This window comes from Anas acuta, chromosome Z, assembly GCF_963932015.1.
Source record: "Anas acuta chromosome Z, bAnaAcu1.1, whole genome shotgun sequence".
Taxonomy (NCBI): Eukaryota; Metazoa; Chordata; class Aves; order Anseriformes; family Anatidae; genus Anas; species Anas acuta.
Genome location: NC_089017.1, coordinates 38,128,007 through 38,148,523, shown reverse-complemented (window position 1 = coordinate 38,148,523; position 20,517 = coordinate 38,128,007). Strand labels below are relative to the sequence as shown.

At 38.1% G+C, this 20,517-nt stretch overlaps 1 protein-coding gene across 5 annotated transcripts in view; it reads right to left on the bottom strand.

Annotated features, from left to right (window-relative positions):
* The window catches only part of NTRK2 (neurotrophic receptor tyrosine kinase 2), a 201,750-nt gene that overhangs the window by 73,523 nt on the left and 107,710 nt on the right, over positions 1 to 20,517 (bottom strand). For all 5 annotated transcript variants that reach the window (XM_068666489.1, XM_068666491.1, XM_068666488.1 and 2 more), the window contains one exon: positions 10,366 to 10,554. In XM_068666489.1, the coding sequence (XP_068522590.1) occupies positions 10,366 to 10,554 (189 nt within the window). The remainder of the gene's footprint in view (positions 1 to 10,365; positions 10,555 to 20,517) is intronic.

Below are 20,517 nucleotides of genomic sequence, written 5' to 3'. Positions count from 1 at the left end.
GAACTGCTGTGCCCAAGAGTTGCCTTCACCCCTCAGTTACAGCCCCAGTAAGCAGAGGACCCTTCTACATCTTTGACAGAGAGAAGCTGGTACTGAGAGGCCCTATTGCTTCTGTCCAACAAACCCAAATAAAGCTGGCTTAAGGGAAAGGGGAAAAGGAGGTCATCTGAAGATGACCATAAAGATACATTTTAGCCATTGGGTTTTTATTTGTGCTAATTAATGACAGAAGCATGTTCCTAGACTTGCCTACCTGTGTAATCATATTTTTTAAATGTCAGAAAATGGTGAGCTCATGTATTCTACCATATAGATTATATGTCCAAGATAAAGCAGGTATATTAACAAATCTTGGTGAAAAAAAAAAATAATTTAAAAAAAGGAAAAAAAAAAGTCTTATAATTTTTCCCCAAATGCTGTTGTGAAAAATGAGAAGCCTATTGAAAGGTTTAATTAAAATATTAATGCTGGAAGACTGATTTGAAGAATATTTTACAGAATATTTCAGAGTATTAACAAAGTGTTTTTATCTCTGACAACATTTTAAAAGGCTGCTACATTTCCTTTGTTGCTGACCTACACTATGCCATAACACAAGTGGAGCTAACCGTGAGGCAATGAGATGCTCCCCAGCAACTCCCTGTCAAAAACAAGCTGAACATATTCACTCATACAAACTTTGATGTTACTTTTGTTGGGAGAGTTTTCTCAAGACAGAATGTCAATGAAGCCGCACAGACATCAGACTAAGATAGTCTGGGAGATCAGCAACCCCATAGCAGCTAGTGAGCCCTCCTTCTTGTAAGGGGGAATGGGGCAGGAGTACAGCTTTCCATGTCCCAGCTGCATGGACCCACTACTAATGGGAAGATCCACCACTGTGGGGAAAACACCTCTAGTACTGAATCTGTCAACCATGATGTAGTAAAGAGAGGGACAGAGCAGGTGAAGCTCTTACTGGGCACAGAGCCTGCTATGCAAGCCAGTACACCCTCATGCATACACAGAAACATGTAAAATAGAGGGTAAGCACATATTCAGAGAAGCCAGCAGGCCCTTCTGCAGTCCTGGTGGGTATGAGAAAATAATCTTTGAGTGAATAGTTAGCTCTGGGCTAACTACATTTTACACACTCGTGATTTTCAATAATGATGCAACTACTTGGTGATGACCTCTAGAAAATAAAAGTAGGATTTATGATATTGTTTTGGCTACAAAGTTATTTGATTTAGTTCTGATTTTCTCTTACTTCAGTATTTATCAGAGCTAATATTTATACATATTTATATATTTTTATTTCTTATTTTATTTTATTTATTCTGATTTTATTCTTATTTGTACTATCTTGCTTCCCTGTTATCTGTATTTCTTATTTAGCCAAAGCTCTCACTGACACAAGGAATAAATCAAAGGCCTAATCCTGCTCCCATGCTTAGGCTCATGATAAAGAGGTTTTCACAATGGATTACTTTTTTCCCGTTAAGCTTAATTATAAGTACTACCCATTTTAAGCTCTGTAATGTTTCTTTTTCTTTCTTTTTCTTTTTTTTCTTTTTCTTTTTTCTTTTTCTTTTTCTTTTTCTTTTTCTTTTTCTTTTTCTTTTTCTTTTTCTTTTTCTTTTTCTTTTTCTTTTTCTTTTTCCTTTTCTTTTTCTTTTTCTTTTTCTTTTTCTTTTTCTTTTTCTTTTTCTTTTTCTTTTTCTTTTTCTTTTTCTTTTTCTTTTTCTTTTTCTTTCTTTTTTTCTTTTTCTTTTTCTTTTTCTTTTTCTTTTTCTTTTTCTTTTTCTTTTTCTTTTTCTTTTTCTTTTTCTTTTTCTTTTTCTTTTTCTTTTTCTTTTTCTTTTTCTTTTTCTTTTTCTTTTTCTTTCTTTTTCCCTCCCATTATGCATTTACACACATATGCAGGTTTCTGCATATAAAAAGAACATACCTAGAACTTACTATGCAGCATGGAGTCTGAAAGGCATAATTAAATCATTACAATATAAATGGTGCTATTTGTCATCTATGTATTACTGATTAAGCTACATATTTTGGTGCCAAAATAGTGTATGTATTTCTAATGCTGTTGTATTGTCAAATGACAAACTGAAGGTAGCAATGCTACCTACTAAAAAAGTGCTGTGTGTTTTTTTGTTGTTGCTTTTTTTTTCATCTTGACTACTACCCTAATTGCAGAGAATGTTTATGTATGTGTTTAATTTCACTTTATCTTTCATAATGTCCTTAAGTGTGCATTTAACATTAAGGCTATGGTGGGGCTTGATGCTGAAAGTGAATTTCAGTGCTCTGCTGGAGAACAGCATGCTAAACTGAAGTTAACCTGACAAATTTACACAACAACTCTCTGGACAAAAACACACTCTTCCTGAATGTTGACACCAGGCACTTTACTAAGAGTGCATGTCTCACTTTGTCTCCTCTCATACTCTGTCTTTATAACTGAAATGCATTCTTTGGGTCTTAGTTGCTCATATCTCCTTCCAAAATATCTGCTGTTTAGCTGGAGCTATGTTTCATGTGCTGTATTTCTAGTTGATAACATAAATTACAGACCAGAGTCGAAGTTGTACTTGTACTTGCATTTCCAGCAGTAGGACTCCCAGTGCAAGTCAGAGTTTACCAAATAATTCAGGTCATAGAACACCATTTTGTGTAATGAAATGCAAGCATTTTGCTGATCATGTAACTGCTTGCCTTTTTTACCAGGTATAAAAGGAGTTCATGGATGGATCATTACCAGAATGCAAGTAACTTTTGGGGACAATATGATTCTATAGGTTCACCTCTACAATAAATGTGGAAATAGACCCTTTACTTCCAACTCTGAATCTTTAAAGAGGTAAACTTCTCCACTGCTCAAGTCGAAAGGTTCAGCCTTTGGGAGAAATTTTTCCATCTGGTTGAAAAAAGAAACCATGTCTACTGAGACTCAGAATGAGCAGCAGGTGTTAAAAAAAATCTAATTTCTTACAAATTTATTTATTCCCTGTTCCATTTTATTTATTAGGCAGAGGAAGTATGAGACCAGACTATTGGGAAAATTATGTGAGACTCAATATGATGTGTCTGGGGGACAATTCAATTGCCAAGCTAATAAAGGTCAAACACAGCTAAGGAAATATACCACCTATGTATGTGGTTGACATCTTTGACATATGCATGTCTTGATGAACAATTGCAAAGACACGTAATTTAAGTGGTGACTGCAATCATGGATTGAAAAATGCAATACAAAATACAAAAATATTTAGTCAAGCCGACAAAATACATTTTCATATGTCCTTATTGCTCTATCTAGCCCATAAAATATCTTTAGAGTAAGGCACACAATGGGAACAGGACAAGCAGTACATTTGACATGTATATCATTCCTCATAATCTCAAACTCATTCATCCTTATTTTGCAGCATTTAAAGTTCTTTGGCTTTCAGCATCTAAAAATTCTAATTTTGGTGAAGTGAGTGCCCTGTTAATTCTCCCCGCTTCTGAACAACAACTGCCAATGAATGTCAAGTCTGGCAAGTTCAGCTTGGGTAGCGAGGTGCTTCCACTCGGTATGGATTTCACAAAGATTGATTGTTTTTGCTCCTCTGTGCTCTGGCTGCTGAGGTTAGGCTGTCCTTTATAGGAAAATGAGCTGGTTATAAATTTTCAGCTCTGAAAACTTTGGGAGTTGATGGAAAATCCCCAGGCTTACAGTTTAGCTGTCTAAGAAACCACAACAGCAGATTTTCTTTTGTTGTCACTGAGATGTAAAAGCCTTTCAAAAGAGATGAAAATGCTGACAGAGTCTTTCTCGTGGGAGACCCTTATTCTGTGTATTGGTACATAGTCTGTATTTTTAATGTGTAACGCATGTCAAAAATTACACCTATTCCTGAAAATTCTAGGAGAGTGTAACCTGACAGATACAACCTGGAACATGCCACATTTGTTATATGGGAGATAAATTCAAGTAGAGATTGTCCAATGCTTGCAGTTGGCTCATTGAGCCATTTTGGATTTTTAAATGACACTGTGTAGGATGGGCCCTACAGAGCAATGAACACATCTTCTGCTGTGGGTCAAACATTTGGCAGATCCCTGAAGCACACAGGCTCTCTCCTGGTGAATTTCCTTTTTGCCTACTGTTTTCATGTTGCCAGATTCTCATGTCCCCACTCCACAGTGAAAGCCCATGCCCTGAGAGAGAAGAAGGAGATGTTGCCATAGCAGAAGCACATGTGCTGGGGACAGGCTCTCCTGTGGAGCTCCTGGGGCAAGGATGCCTGAGAAATACACCCCAAGTGACCACAAACCCTCTTTCTGTTAAACTTGCCCTGGTAATGTAGACAACCAGTTCTTTTTTTTTCTTATCAAATGGTCCCTTGATAGTTATCCAAGGACTAGGGAGAAGGTTGTCAGCCCGGCATCAGATCAAAGGCCTGTTGAGGCCTGAGTGATCAAAGCCACAGAAACAACTGGTCTGAGCTACAAGCAGCTGCACCCTTCCACCAGCCTCCTGGGAGAAGTAATGCATGTCTGAGGGTCCAGGAGTCTGCCCTGGCTGCCCTCTGCTCTGCATGGAGGCTGAGCCAGGGCTGCACCCCTGGCTGGCAGAGGTGGCCAGCTCTGCACCCCAATATGCTGCAGCCCTGCTCAGTGCTACCGCCATGCTCAGTGCTACTGCATTGTGAAAGAAGCTTGAAAAGAATCACAGTGCCATAAACAAAATAAACAGAAGGAACACAAATCCAGATCTCTTTCTGTTTTCTCAGACTTTTGGGTTCTGGCTTACATTCTCAAGATCTTCTTCACAATTTTTCCCCTTTAAAATGAAATCTGAGATCATCACCAGACTCAAAAATGTGGCTTTAATGTCCAATTCTATGGGAGTCATGATAAAATGACAAGAATTAACACTCCTATTTCTTTTCTCCTATAAAAGTCATTCCAAAAGGTGGTGGACAAAAGCAGAGCATTTCTGCAACCTTGCTGCCTAACAAAGACAACCATAGTCTGGTTTATATTCCTTAAAAAGAAAACTATAGTCACAGAATAAGGTAAGTCAGAAGAAAACGAGATCACCACTAGCTAAATGGTGTAAGAACCCCTGAAATGAAAACGAAAATGCCTGAAAGTAAGTAGTAAGTTGGTAAGTTCAGTGTTCAGAGTGGGATAGGAGAGGGGAATATATATATTTCAGATCAGCAAAATATATTAAAATAAAGTTACAAAAATTATTTTGATCAACTTATAAACAGCTGCTGACTTTCCTTAACAGAAGCCAACAGAAGAAATACAGTAATTTTTCACAGTGGGCATGTAGACAGCATCTTGTCCACTAGCTCAAATGATTCAAATGCATTTTTCTATGTATATCCACTAGAACCTGAACTAAGACACTCACAGATGGTAAAATACTGAAAGCAGTCAAGCTAAGTACAATAATTATTATTACTTTTCAGTGGAGTCTACATAACCACCTATTTCCTCAACACATTATTGTAAGAATAGGGATGCTATTTGTGTGCTAATACAAGTGCAGGTGAAGCACAAATATTAAAGCATGTCAGGACAACCTTTCATTTTTATAAAATAACAGAAGTAAATCTGAAGATTGCACTACATTTTTTTTTACCCAATGTATATATCTAAAGTGCACATTCACACTCTGGTTCTTGAAGGAACACCCTGTACTGCAGAAATATAGACCAAATATTAAGACTACCCATGAATACATACCAATTTCCCACTTGCAAGCCACAATCCACATCATATCATCTGAAACACAGAGGCCAAGGGTATGGCCAGTCACTGAAAACATCTTGCCATTACATCACACACTAACTAACAAGCCTGCCCAGTATGCTATTTTCTACCATCAATATCTTAAGGTACAAAATCAAATGAAAGCATGGATATGCTGTGAAGGGCAAACTGACACTAGTGCAGTTGGTATTTATTCACCCTCACGGGCCTGAAATCTGGACCTTACAAACCTCTTCATGAAAGTTCCACCTTCTTTTCAGTTGCACCCAACAGCCATGATTACTTCTTGGGGTGGGGGTGCAGGGTGGTTCCTATTGGGACGATATTCAGAGAACAATTTTATTCCCCAAATGCAAAAACCATTTGCAATGAGCTTCATATCTAAGGTCTGCCCTGAGAGTCTCAATTTGGGCTCTTCCACTGAATTTCTGCAACTTTGCTGCCTAACAAAGACAACAATAGTCTGGTTTATATTCCTTAAAAAGAAAACTATAGTCACAGAATAAGATAAGTCAGAAGAAAACTAGATCACCACTAGCTAAATGGTGTAAGAATCACTGAAATGAAAACGAAAATGCCTGAAAGTAAGTCTTTCGCATGCCTTCTTCTCAGGTTTTGCTTTTCACATTACTACCCAGCACAACAATGTCATTTACTGGCTGCATTTCCAACATTAATCACTGAAATGTAACAGCAATTGGCTGATATATCCTAAGACCTATGCAGGAAGTTAAGTGATGAATGAAGAACGGCCAGAGCTGTATGTGGGCTTAATTGCTTTTTTCCTTCCACCCTGTTTCAACAGGTCCATCAAGCTCCGTTGATAACTGTAGCAACTACAACTTCCATATAGGAATGTAGAAGACTATTTTTTTGATTTTTTTAATGAAAAGATCAAATAGATAAGGTGCTGTGACATCTCATAGGATTAGTGAAGCCAGCCTTTTAGCAATGGTTAGCTACCATGCCTGCAAGATACTAGATCAACCATTTGATTTCAGAGGAGAAAAATCTTTTCAAGGTTTGCCATCCATGAAAGGTCTCTGCACCTGAGAGTGTTACTTCGCTACAAAGTTATGGCCTGATTTTTAACAGCAGCAATTTAATACTGTTGGTAATTCCTAGGTAAAAGGTTTACAGGTTGATGCTAATATAACACAATGTGGTTTATAATGAATCAAGTGCAAAGAGTGTTTCACCATCTCCAGGTGGTAAACTCTCTCATGAAAAAAAAAAAAAATACAGTTGTCACTGTTAGCTACGTACCACCAACAGAAATTACCAATTGATTTCACATAGAGAGGAACCAAGAAATCTGGTATGTGTCTGAAACATGTCAGTGCACCACAGACTAAACTTCCAAGGTAGAAATAGTCACAATATTGGAGTGGTATATGAGCAAGAAGCAAACAATGCTCCACAGCAGAGAAGAGTCAGGAGTGTTGGGACAGGTTGGCAGATAGAGAAGTGCCAAAGCAGCATCAGTGAGGTTGCTAGCAAGGCACATGAATAGTCAAGATGGTGGGCAGTTGGAACTGGAAGTATCAAACAGTACCAGTTGCAAGATGAAGGGTAATCTTCTACTGCTTTGCCAATTACAGGTGCATATGAGCACTTGGGCTGAAACATGGGACAGAAATTCAGTCCTTCTGAGTGATGACTGAAAAACAGCCCCTGAAGTCACTGAGACTTTGGTCTTTATCAGTTTGCATTTCCCACCTTGAAGATTGTGTCTCAGGAGCAGGGATGTGCTACAACTTTTAGCCTGAGACTTTGATTCCTTAGAAGCCATTACTTTTTAGGATTTAGTTACTCAGTAGCTAAAGTAGCAATTTACTGATCCAGTGGTGGAATTTCAAATGAAATTGGTCACAAAACATTGTTTTATTTTCTTCTAAACACATGCACTTTGAATACTTCCCAATGTACTTGGAAATTATCATCTGTTGAGAAGTCAAAATACCTGTTATGTTGATAAGGAAACTCTACTTGCTACTCAGAGCAGATGTACTCCTTTAATTTGTGAAAACTGCAATTCAATCTGCATACACCTTCATCCAGCTCAAAGTCTCACCTTTTTCCACACAATAACGTACGTACACTAAATACTTCAGAATCATTTCCAGCATGACTGTCAGTGGTTGCTGTGTTTAATGTTAGCAGACAATGGAACTTAGACCAACTAGGAAATAACCATAAATGTTAATTATCTTGCTGAAGATGAAACCAGATGATATCTGGTGCTGGCATTATCGTAAACAGGAAAAAGGTATGAGAGGTACTTAACTTAGAGCTTTATAAATACCAGATATGCACATCAGGAGGAAGCTGGCAGTTTAAGTACAGCTCTGTAGTAACAAGTGAGTGAGAGAGGCAGAAGGACAGAGTATGTGAAATCATTCATGGGAAGACCATTTTTATCCCAGACAATTTGTATTACCTTCTTTATTGGACAGATGCTCAGTGTGTTAGGAGATATATGTCTTGGTTTATATACTGCCACAGTTTACCTTATTTTCTTTGCTACAACAATAAAACACAAAGACTGGGACCACCATGGCGATGTGGCAAAATGCAAAGCATCAGTCCCACATGTCTCCCTGGAGCACCAAAGCAAAGCCTTGAGCCTCATCCTGCAAACATTTATGCACAAGCTGAACTTCATGTACTGTGATTAATTTCCCTGACACCGTGTGGGTTTCATTGCAGCACACAAAACCAAACACAGACTTATGTATTTTTAGGATCAGGACCTACTTAGCACTACTCAGCTGTGATTTAATGCGATTGTACTTAATGTGCATCTTACTAAATGTGAGAGGATTTTGTGTTTTGGTACAGTTTGTGTTATTTTTTTGCTCAGAACAGCATGTATGTTGTTTCAACATTAACGTTGAAAGTGAAATACTCTGTAGTCACTGATGTTTATTTAAACAATTATAACATTGTCTAATGCAGCTGGGAACGGAGGTACAGTAGCCTCATATTTAAAAGCATGGCCTTTTATATAACATTAAAGAGCTCTAGTGGGCATGTTGCCCATTTCTGATTCCCTAGTGGCTTCTATTTTTCACAGGAATTAATGTTCTAATCACAATGCATCTGTATAACATTTTCCTTGTGCTGATCAAGTATCAGCAAATCAGTGATTATTTAATGCATCCCACCACATATGCTAGGCCAAATTATACAAATATGGTCTGGTGGAAGAGATAATTGGGCACTTCTAATCATAAAATAGTGCCCCCCCCCCCCCAAAAAAAAAAAAAAAAACAACAAAAAAAACCATAGTAAAGGAACATCAGGGATATATAATAAAAGCAGAAAAAGCAGAAATATCCCTCATCTTTCATGGCAGGATCATTTTTTGTGGACTGTGCTTAGAGTAATAATTGAGATGTAGATGAGCGTCAATATTCAGAATTAAGTAGTCCAGCATCAGTCTTTACAACCTTAGAGATCATGCATATGTATATGCATGCAAGCACTCATTCACAAGTCAAGCAAGATTCCTATCATGCAATTTAAACTTTTCAAAGTCGGAGGCAAAGTTTTCTGATCTAGGTAGTAAGCCCCCAAAAAACAACTTGTTTTTTGAAGCCGTATCATTCTGGTTAGGATAGAAATAGGTTGTATCATCCCTTAGTTGCACATCCAATGCTCAACAGCTGCACTGGAAATCTCTGGACTGACTTCCCAGAGAAACACATCCATGGACACTCCAGAAATGTATGTTTATTCATATACACACACACACAGACACACAAAGAAGGCTGATATACTTAAATACCTAAATGTACTGATGAAAAAAAAAAAAAAAAAAGCAGTACTGCCGTTGTTAATAATCACAATACCACTTAGGTATTTTTTTTCCAGTTATCTGCTACAACGCTAATTGCTGGTTCAAAAATCAACATTTCACATACCTAATTCTACAACTGAAGAATAGTAGCTGCAGTTAGGGATATTCTTTTTTAACTATAAAGAGTTAATTATTTTTAACACTATGTACCTATTCACATTTTATCTGTTTCTAACTGAATATGAAATAATGTGTAAGTGACATCTGTTGTCCACTGAGCAACCTCCTGCTCTGTTTTTCAACATTTTTCCAGTTACAGAGATTGAATTATACAATTAAACTAAAATAATGGAATTTTTAGTCCTTATTATTCTTATACCTTTACAAATGCTCACATTTCAAAATTAGGTTATATTCATTACCAAATTGAGAGCAGTGAGTATGTAACAATACTGACTTTCTTTTTGACCCAGCATTTGTTTTGTCCCAGAAAAGCATTCAGTGCACAAGACTGGCTAAAGACCACTGAAATCAATGGAAAGGCTACCAGTGACTTTGATGGAATATGGACTGGGCTTTGAGCATAACACTGATGTCTTAATTAACTCATTAAAAGGGCTGAATTTGGCTTTGACAGATGTAAAGCAGTTCATCCCATGTATTTTTAACAAACTGCATATATTTTAATCCCACCCTTCCACTCCCAGGAATTTAGACTTTTTTTTTTTTTCTCTTTTCTCTGTTAAGGAGCCCCAGCACTTGCACATGAATAATGAATGACTGGAATACATATATTTGTTTGTACTTACAGGTGTCTGGCTTGAGCTGACTGTTGGTAATGCCAAAGTACTGAGGATTTTCAATGACGGGAATCTTTGTCATCCCAATGATGACTGCGTCAGGACCCCCCTCAGAAGAAGATGGAGTGTTACTGCCATTTGAGATGTGATGGAGAGGGCTGGCTGAATCATCATCATTGCTGATAACTGAAGAAGGACCTAGAATTAGAAACAAAGATTTGTCTTAATTCAGAACTTTTTTTCCCCCCTCAGACCATTCTTTTTTTTTTTTAATCCTTTTTTTTTTTTTATCTCCAGTCTTTTTGTCCAGACTATCTTAATAGTCATTTGCTCTATTTATGTACCTTGTTGATCTTACCTCAGGAATTTTATATGTCTGGGTTGAGATGGAGAAGTAGGGGGGGGAAAAAGAAAGGAAAAAAAAAAAAAAAAAGAACACAGTGGTAGGCCATTAGGAGTTGGAATGTGAAGTAAATTTTTTGCACCGGTAGATCACCTAGACTAAATATGTCAGGGTCCAGCATAGTCTGTTATCAAGAAATATCCCTAAATAAGTTATGAAATACACATAATAACTTTTTACCTTAAGACTTTCTCAGATCACAGAGCAATAATACCTTTTCCCACAAACATGGGGAAACACCTGCCTTCTCTTTGAGGTAGCATTATAACAAGGCAAAAGACAGAGAGAAGATGGGCTCATCCTAAACTTGGAAACTGTGTCAGTTCTGAAAGACAAAATGGCTGGGAGCCAAAATCAAGGGGACATGTATACAGTCATAGAAGGTGCAGAGTACGTGCTCAGAATAGTGGGAAAGACATATCTCATACTAGTGTGACATCTGGGGTCACTGCACATGTGGTCCTCCAGTACAGGAGGACCTGTACTGTGGCTCCTGAGGCCCCATCCATACTTCAGACTGGTCACATTCCAGAAAGAGGTTTATTTTGATCAGTAATTTAATGACAGTTTTTGTTGTTGTTGTTGTTGTTGTTGTTGTTATTGTTGCTTTTTTTTGTTTTGTTTTTGTTTTCACTGTGTACTCTATACTTTCAAAGAAAGCACTATGGTGTTAAAACCTTGTAAGTAAATAATAATAACAAAAAAACGCTTAGCAGCATGTTCCACTTCTGTGAGCTATAGGGGCTTCTGAACTAATGGCAAGGTCAGTGCAGATACCATTTGAAACCTTGTGATCTAACACTGCTATTTAAATTCTCCATTACACCTTCCAGTACACAGCCAATGTTCAAAGAAAACCAGAGTCACCATTCAGCAGTGACAACATGTTGCTTAAACTGCCCACTGAAGAGCCAGCAGAGATCACGCATTCCACATGTCAGACCATTTTCCATCCACATTAACCTGTGCTTTTGGTTTGGCATTCACATATTCTAATTTTAACAATTAATAGATGATGCTAGCAACAGATGGAATGATTCACCCTCTTGACATGCCTGTCCTGGAATGGCATCCTCAGACGACACCTGTATTTGCCCTACCAGCAGAATTGATAGGTTTGTCTCCCTAAAGAAGGGGGAAGCACAGGTGATCTTGGCATAGACAAACAGCTGTATTTACTCCAAATCACCAGCCACTCTTCTGCAAAATGTTGTCCCAAACTGAGCTTTAAGTTGGACAGAAGAGAACAGTGCAGAGGCAAGATAGATCCAAGTAACCCCAGCACACAGATGGCATCTGCGTTTGCAGGAGAGATGGGGGACATAGGGACACCAGCAAATCATATAGAAACATCACGGGGGATGTAAAAGAAGATGAGGAAGATGCAACACAACAACTAATACACACAACTAATGAATGAGGGCAGTCCCAGACACAGCAGCCAAGAAAGGTCAGGTTTATAGAAAGGAAATTTTGACTCTCTTACTGGTTTGTGGTGCACTGTATCATAACAGGAACACTTTATCATTACATGGTATGGTTCACAGGAATAAAGCTTAAATAATTTGGCATGTGGCTATTCAACCGTATCTTTAGAGGCTCAAGCATACTCCCACCCCTGTCCTGCTTTCCCTTCTCCCCAGTTGGCTTAATGGTGCATGAGGGAAATGTTCTCATAGTTTGAAAAAGTACTTCCCCCCCCCCCCCCCAAGCCTGAAACATTAGAGGTGATTTTTCAAATGCCTTGCACTTCACTGGAAAGTCACTGTTGACAAATGTAAGTGAAGCCTAGATCTCTGCAATTTATCAAGTGAAATACTAATACCAAGGCTGTTTTTGTCATTACTGATCACTGAGATTGATTCTACTAGGAAAGCTGCCAGGATTAAGAGTTTTTGGTGAAGATTCCTCTAATGAAGTGCAGAACCTAGGAAACTGTGGGAAAGGGACCCTCAGATGGCACCAAAGATACTTAAGTGAAGTCACAACACATTTTTCAGGTGCATGGGAGTTGTGTGTGGTAGAATTAGTGCAAACTCATTTAAAATTGCATGCAGTTTTTTTTGTTGTTGTTGTTGTTGTTGTTTTTTTCTAGAGATCATCCTTAGATCTCTCAAATTTCTGAATGTCAAGCTAATGGCACCAAAAAGCAAACAGGCAAATACACATTTTCCTGGGAAAATACAGTCCTTTTATACATGTATGTAGTCCTAATACAGAATTCCTTTCTACAGAAATCCCTTCTCTTACAGCAAATCGGCAAAATCTCTTGCCTCTTTAGTTTAGTAGACACACATCTCTTAAGTCCTTTTCAGCCTTGTTGGTCTCTTCCACACAGAGGGGGCTCCTTTTTCATTTTTTGCTTCCACAAGTAGTGATGGCAAAGAAAACCCTCCATTACACATTTCTGGATGTTAGAATGGTATAATGAATAGAAATTAATTCTATTCATCAAATCATTTCTTACTACTCTAAGACACATTTTTGTGTGGTGAACTGTTTTTTCAGTCAGTATAAACTGCAAAGTGTTGCAGGTGAAAAGTAGACAATTGTTCTATAAATCTATTCACTCAGTTAAGATAACTGGTAAAAACTAGTCTTCCTTGTGGCATGAAATAGGCTCCAAGTATATTCAGCTCTCTGACGTAGCTGAGGAAAATTTGGAAAATGAGGTGATTCCTCAGTAAGTATGTAATAGTCTAAGAAAAATTCAACTCTGGGAACTTTGTGCTGTGTCCCTTGGTGTCCTCTCTCATTTAGTAGAAGATAATCGGCTCATGCAATAGTCTTTGGAAACAATTGTTCAGATTCAAAAATCCTATTTCCTTTTACTGTGTATTTCTTCTCTAGTTAAGCCAAACAGAACTCAACAGATGGAAATTTTTGTGTATCAGAGGCAAGCTGAGCTCACATCCTCTCAAAGAGCCTCTTTGCTGGGACCTTTTAGTGAATATGAGCAAACTGGTACACAAACTGTTTCCATATTTGCTTTTATGCCAGACTACACTTTCTGTGAAACTGCATTTCATCTTTCAAATGCACTAAGTCACATTACAATTACAGGCTAGCATTGCAGCTCACTCCTTGCAGCAGCAGCCTCTGACTGATATTCCAGTAATGCAAAACCATTTTCCAGAATGCAAGCTGAGCCCATCATATGTGCTGACAAGAAACTTGAGCAACGCTTTTCTGAATTTGAGCTAAGCTCAAATCAAAAGATAATTTCTTAAAGTACCTTGAAGTGTGGTTTCATGGAGATTAAATGGGGTCACTTCATTATTTGTCAAAGGCAGAATGAGTATGATAATTACACCTATTGTAGATTCTGTTTTTTGTCAAATCTACTGTTGATTTCACATCCAAAATATGAAAATTTCGCACAAAATATCTTTGGTGGAAGTGAAAATCATGGGTTGTCAGTAGCCATTAGCTATTGCCAACAGCAGACGCACAGTCAGCTTGACCTTTTAAGAAAACTGCAGAGGTTTTCTCTGCCTTCAAATGTGCAGCCCAACATCTTCACTAGATATCATTTTTAGACTGTTTCTTATCTTAAGAAGACAGAAGCTGGAGCCAGATGAGAAATGGTAGGCTGCCTTGGAGAAGAAAGATGAGAGCTACACTCTGCAGGGCTGAATTTCTTCTCTCTCTGATGTTAAGCTAAAAAACTGCCCATTCTGCATGGCCTAGACCTAAGAAAAATCACTTCTGCATACAAAAATAGCAGCTATCAGAAAAGAAAGAAAAAAAAACAGTGCCATGTAATGTAAAAAAAACAATTACATTCTAAACTGGCACACTATGAAAAAGCCAAAATACTCCCCACTTCCTAGGCTGTGAATGAACCTCATGGACATGGTATGAGGACGAGCAGAAAGAGTGCTGCTATTTCTGGTCAGAAGAAAGAGGCTCATGATCATAAAATACATCCTTTCCTGATGCTCTTTTTGCCATCAGAGTAAATGAATTTTAGCATGCATGCTACCAGGATCTACCCACCCTGTTATTTACTGGGACTAGGCTTTGCTCTGCCTTATTCCAGATTTCTGCAGATACTTAGGTAGCTGGCTGCTGCGACACATCTGATTACTGTCTGCCACTGAACTAATCCACATGACCTTCCTGTGTATGAAAGTACAGAAAGAGTCCCAAAGTGAATAACAACATGACTCAGCTAAGCAAGCTCAAAAAAAAAAAAAAAAAAAAAGGAAGGTTCTCAAATGCAGAATCAGAAGGAACATATGGTTATGGTTTGCACCTGGCATGGTCTTGCAAGCACATATTTTCAGACTTTAGTTTAGATGGTCACAAACAATCACTGCGTCCATCTACTTCTCCCTTCACCTACTGTGTTGAAGATGTAAGCAATCTATCCCATGCATACTCTCTGAACTCTAACAAGAGCTCTTGAACACAACACTATTCTGCATGCTCCTTGCAATACCCTTCTCTGTGTCACACGTCACTTGAATTATCCCTGAAGTCACTATGAAAGGTTGAACTAAGTTGGGAGACATCAGGAGTAGTAATTCTCAAAAAAACAGACAATTTTAACTTTATGATTGGAGCTGTGTAGTTACAGGGACACATCTGCTTAGCTGGGTCTTAGAAGGCAGCTCAAGTAGAGGATTATTTATAGATATGACTTCTGTGCTGTGATGTCTTAATGACAATGGCTCCTTCCATGTCAAATGGCGCTCAACGCAAGGAGGATTCCTCAACTGATGTTGCACTAACATTGGCTCTTGCTTAAGATCCTTGTTCCCATAGGCACAAGGAGCAATCCATGCAGGGATGTAAGGTAATGGCACACCATCCAGTCAAAAGCAGGCCTGTAAGTGCATGTCATGTCAGTAAGCATCAACTCTGTTGGATTTTAAGGCCATACTGAATCTTGTCTCTTTCTGCTTTTTGGTGGGGTGTATTTTTTCAATACTTAAATACTTTGTTCTAAAAAATCAATTATTTATAATTTCTTTCCCTATAAGACTCCCATATCTTTTTTGTTTTTGTTGTGTTTTTTTTTTTTTTGTTTGTTTGTTTGTTTGTTTTTGTTTTCTAGGATTAAAGGACAATTTATTTATTTTTTTCTGCTTCAGTACGACCACAGATGCAAATTCACTTGTTATCAAGCTAAGATTCACATTTCTTACCAGATATGACATCTTTTTAGCTCAACCCTTGAATCCCTGTTTTATCTTTCATTCCCTCTAAAAGACAACTCATCATTCATGACTTGGTACGCTTTTTTTCTGACCAGTGCTATAAACATTACTTTGAATATTTCTTTGCACTCTTGAATTCAACAGCTGTAGGTAACTGTGATATTGAATAATGTTTATGCAGTTCTATTTGACTGAATAAGGAGCCCAGCCTAATAGAAGGTAATGCAATTATTGCAACATTACTTTATATTATTGGTCTCTTAAAATGCTGCATGCTGAATACAGAGAATTGAATTAAGAGGCATAAATAGAACACAAGGAGAAAAAAAAAATCAAAGCCAGCTGAATAAGCTTCCCAAGGAGAAACCAGTTTAGTCCCACTTTGGTTGGTGAGCTGTTCAAAGTAAACTCAGATTCCTCTGCAAATCCAGAGTGAGCTTGTTAAAATGATGCTCTTTGCTTTGCAGCTGCTGATATTTTAATGAGGGAACAGTCACAGCATGGTGCTCCTAAGCTTCCTCAGCAGTCCATCTGTGCAAAGCAATTGTATTTCTTGCTTCTCCTCACCTTTCAGCCAACCCTTCTTGTCTCTTGCTCCCAGCCCTGCCATGTCCCCAGAACACAGCCATAAGTGTTAGCCTTATTGCTGTCATCTCAGTAGTCACTGGCATACTTATTTGCCAAATTAGTATTATGGGGCTAATACTCCTCTGCTTGTGGTGAAGGAAATACAAGAATAAGATCACCCCAAGCAGCATTGCACCCAAGTATAATGCTCCTTACTTCTGCTGCAGAAGCACACTGTTCTTCAGAGCTCAAACAGTGTATGCCCTTCTACCCTCGTGCAGCACACTGAGCCAAAAACTACATTGTAGGCATTAAATTTGTGACTCAGAAAACTCAGACTTGCCAAGCTTAGATGTTTAGAGGATAAATAATTTCACATCTTCTGACAGGTATCATTAACGTTTAACTGATGTGCACCTACCAATGCTTGTTTAAGCTTGCACTCTCTTGCTTCTTGATAAGTGAGGTAAGAAAAACTTTCTGATGCTGCCTAAAAAGTTCACTTCCCATCCAAGAGCATGCCCCCAAGCAGTCAGGAGACCCAGAATGGATGTTGATCCAGAGAGCAAGAAAACTTCCCCATACCCAGCAGACTAATGCCTCCAGTCAGCACATTATTCAGAGACTCCCTTTCCTACTGTTTCTGAATTACAGAAGAAAGAGGGCTCCTAAGAGATCTCTTGCAGGTAAAAACTGGCTGGAAATAGAAGTTTAAACTCAAGAAGCACCCCACAGGAATTGATTTACCTACAACAATTGCAGAACAAATGGGAGACTTTTGTTTGGAAATCATAATGGAGCCACACTACTTTGACATAACATTTCACTTGGGTGATCAAGTCCCCAAAGTATTTTGCATTTGTTTTCAAATTAAAATTAATGTTTTTTATTTCCTTGTTTGTTGCAGCTCCATGAGAAGACCAAATTATTTAGCTCTCACTGTATCACATTCCTGCAGAGAAAGTTAGTGACAGATTATTTTCTTCCTTACACAGAATAGCTCAAGCAACACATACCCATGACTGTAATTAAATAAAAGGTGTGTTAGAAAACTTTATAGTGCCAAATATTCAGTGTTGCTAGGTGTGAAAGGTCAGTCACAGTTACTTAAATGCCTTTCACCTAAAAAGCACGTTCTTCTTGCTGGAAAACTTATTTCAAATGCCTGACTCCTCTACAGAACAACGAACATGTAATCTGGGTAATTTCCACTGAAATGTCTATGCACAGATTTTAGCCACTCAACTATTTCATCAGGCCTTTTTGTTGTGGCTTTCCATCTAAGAGCCACAGCTGCTTATTTGTTTCATTCAGCTTTATTCTGGAGCATGATTGTGAAAGAGTCACAGTCAGTGCCAATTAACTGCTTTTTTTTTTTTTTTTTTCTCACAACCTCATCTACATTGTCATGTGTACACACATTCACACATTTATTTATGCAACGCCTAGAGCATTCCAGAAGTCATAATATCTGCAAGGGGAAGGTTTTCAGCTAAGGAATACACCCTAGGATCCCCTTAGGGACCACTTCCTAAAGCAAGTGACTCCCCAGAAACCATGCAACTTACAGAACAAAGGGACAGACGTCCAGGTGTCCAGGTCTGGGACAGGCTGTCAAGGTCATTCACCCAAGAAACCTACTTTGTAGCACTGCAATCCCATGTAGGAATAAAGACAAGGTCTTTAATACATACTTTTTTTTCCAGGGTGGTCTGTGCAGGAGGGAAGGTGGGTAACCCCATCTGTCCAACTCTGCGGCTGACTGTTCCCAAGGATGCCATCAGCAAAGCCCCATCCCATGGCACAGTGGTTGCTGATTTCTTTCTCCTTTCGGCCAGTGAGGCACTTGAATAACAGATCTTACAGCTGCAAACTGGTACATGCCTTCAAAATCTTAAGCACCATGACCAATAAATCCTCATAGCTCATCCTCTGCAAGGCTCATGCTACTATTATTCCTATCTTGGAGGCAGTGGGAAGAGCTCTGTTTAGCTTGCTGATTTGCCCAGTAATGCAGGCAGGATCTTTGTCAAAGTCATGGCCAGGACTGGGAAAGACGGCCATCCCCTGGTGCCAAACCAGGCAGTACCTGAAGAATTATAGGTCTCCTTCAGCCATAGGATAAATGGTGGCTGTACAGCTGCCCACCGCTCCATGGACACGTTCACAGTATCTGCAGCTCAGATGATGTGTCCTATCTTAAAGAATGAGGAATTTATGGCCTCTCATTATTGGTAGTCAAATGAAACACAGATCTGAGACAAAAATCTAGCAGGGATGTGGTATATTAATCAATATAAGTATGTGAGCCAGAAAAGTAAGGATACAGGGCAGCAGAAAATGTGAAAGAAGGAAGGGAAAAATGATTTATCTTTTTTAATATAGATCACCAGGACCATTTATTATAGCCACCTGCAGGTTTAGATATCTAGGAAATGTGGGTAAAATTACAATCCTTCAAAAATACTACAGTGAAAAATCACTGCAATAAGAAACAAGATAAGCTGGAATGTGCTTGCTGTTGGCATCAAGCAAGAAAGAATAATTCACCCCAAATTAGATCCTTGTTGCTTTTCATTTCATTTAAAAACTATTTAATTAACAATTGCTTACTCAACACTTCTCATAAATAATCTAAGGGTTAACATTCCCGTTCCTAGGACTGGGAATGGTCCTCTGTTGTCTAGAAGACAAATACAAAACGTACAGAAGCAAGACAAATTTCTTCATGCTGCTTTCACAGTTAGTCTTTCTCTGAGAGAACGGCAAAGCCATCTGGAATAGTCAATTTGAATAATTTTGCAAAGTCTGTTTAGATAGATATAGCTAAACATGGTGAGAAAATATGGTGGATATGCTAGATTGTGTTGAAATGTTCGCTGATTTTGTTGTTGTTGTTGTTGTTTGGATTGTTTGGTTATTTATTTATTTATTTATTTATTTTTGCTTTGCTAATGAAACTTATTCCTTTCTTTAAACTCTCCCTGATTAGTTTCTTGGAGTATAGAGGTACAATCTACAGGCCTTTCCTATCCAAGCAAATCAGATGAAAACATGATATGGAAAATCTCTAGAAATACTCTAGAGAAACCTAACAAAAAACTGAAGAATTTTAGTTTTTTGTTTTGTTTTGTTTTCATTCTAAAGAGATATCTGAGGACATGCATGAGGAGAGCCTTCAAGACTTTTGCAAATGTAAGGAAATAATACTTATGCTAAATGGGATTCAGGAGTTGTGTGATAATTTTTTTTCAAGTAAGACTGAGGTGAAATGTTACAAAACTTCCCTTGGTCGTTGGAATTGCTCATAAGAAAGTTCAGACATTTCTACCTCTGGAGATCTTAAAGCTATTCCAGTCAAACATCTATTGGGAAAGACACAAATATAGTAGATACAGGCTTAGGACAGGGAAGAACTGTTCCTTTCCATCCCTAATCTTCCACGATACCATATAGGTAGACCTTGAATAGTCTTATGGGAAACACTTTGACACTTCAGATGTTGACTGATGCCTATTCAAAAGTGAACAGACATGCAGCTCAATAAACACCTTGCTTATATAAATAAAATACGTAGATTTCACTGCAATGGCAGTTTACTTTTCCAGGCTGCAGAACTAAGATGTGTAGACAGGTGAGAAACACACCATTAATGTGGGACTCCAAAGTCTACAGTGGGTTATTCTACTAGAATATACCTTATATCATTGAATTCTTTACCTAAAATCCACCCTCACACCCACACTCCTACCCAGCCTTCCATCTTACTTGTTTCTGAAGTTTTCATTAGTGAAAGTATTAGCTACATGACACTGTAAAATAAAGTTTTGTGTCATTTCACTTTTTTTTTTTTTTTTTTTTTAATATAAGTGAGAGATTCTTACAGGCTTCCCAAATTATGTGAATTATAAAGGCAGCACTATATTACATTGAAGTATATCTTTCAGTTTTTCTCAACAAACATCACAGCATAATAGTTTCCAATTCATTTTTCATTTACATCCACACTAGCTAACCTTAAACATG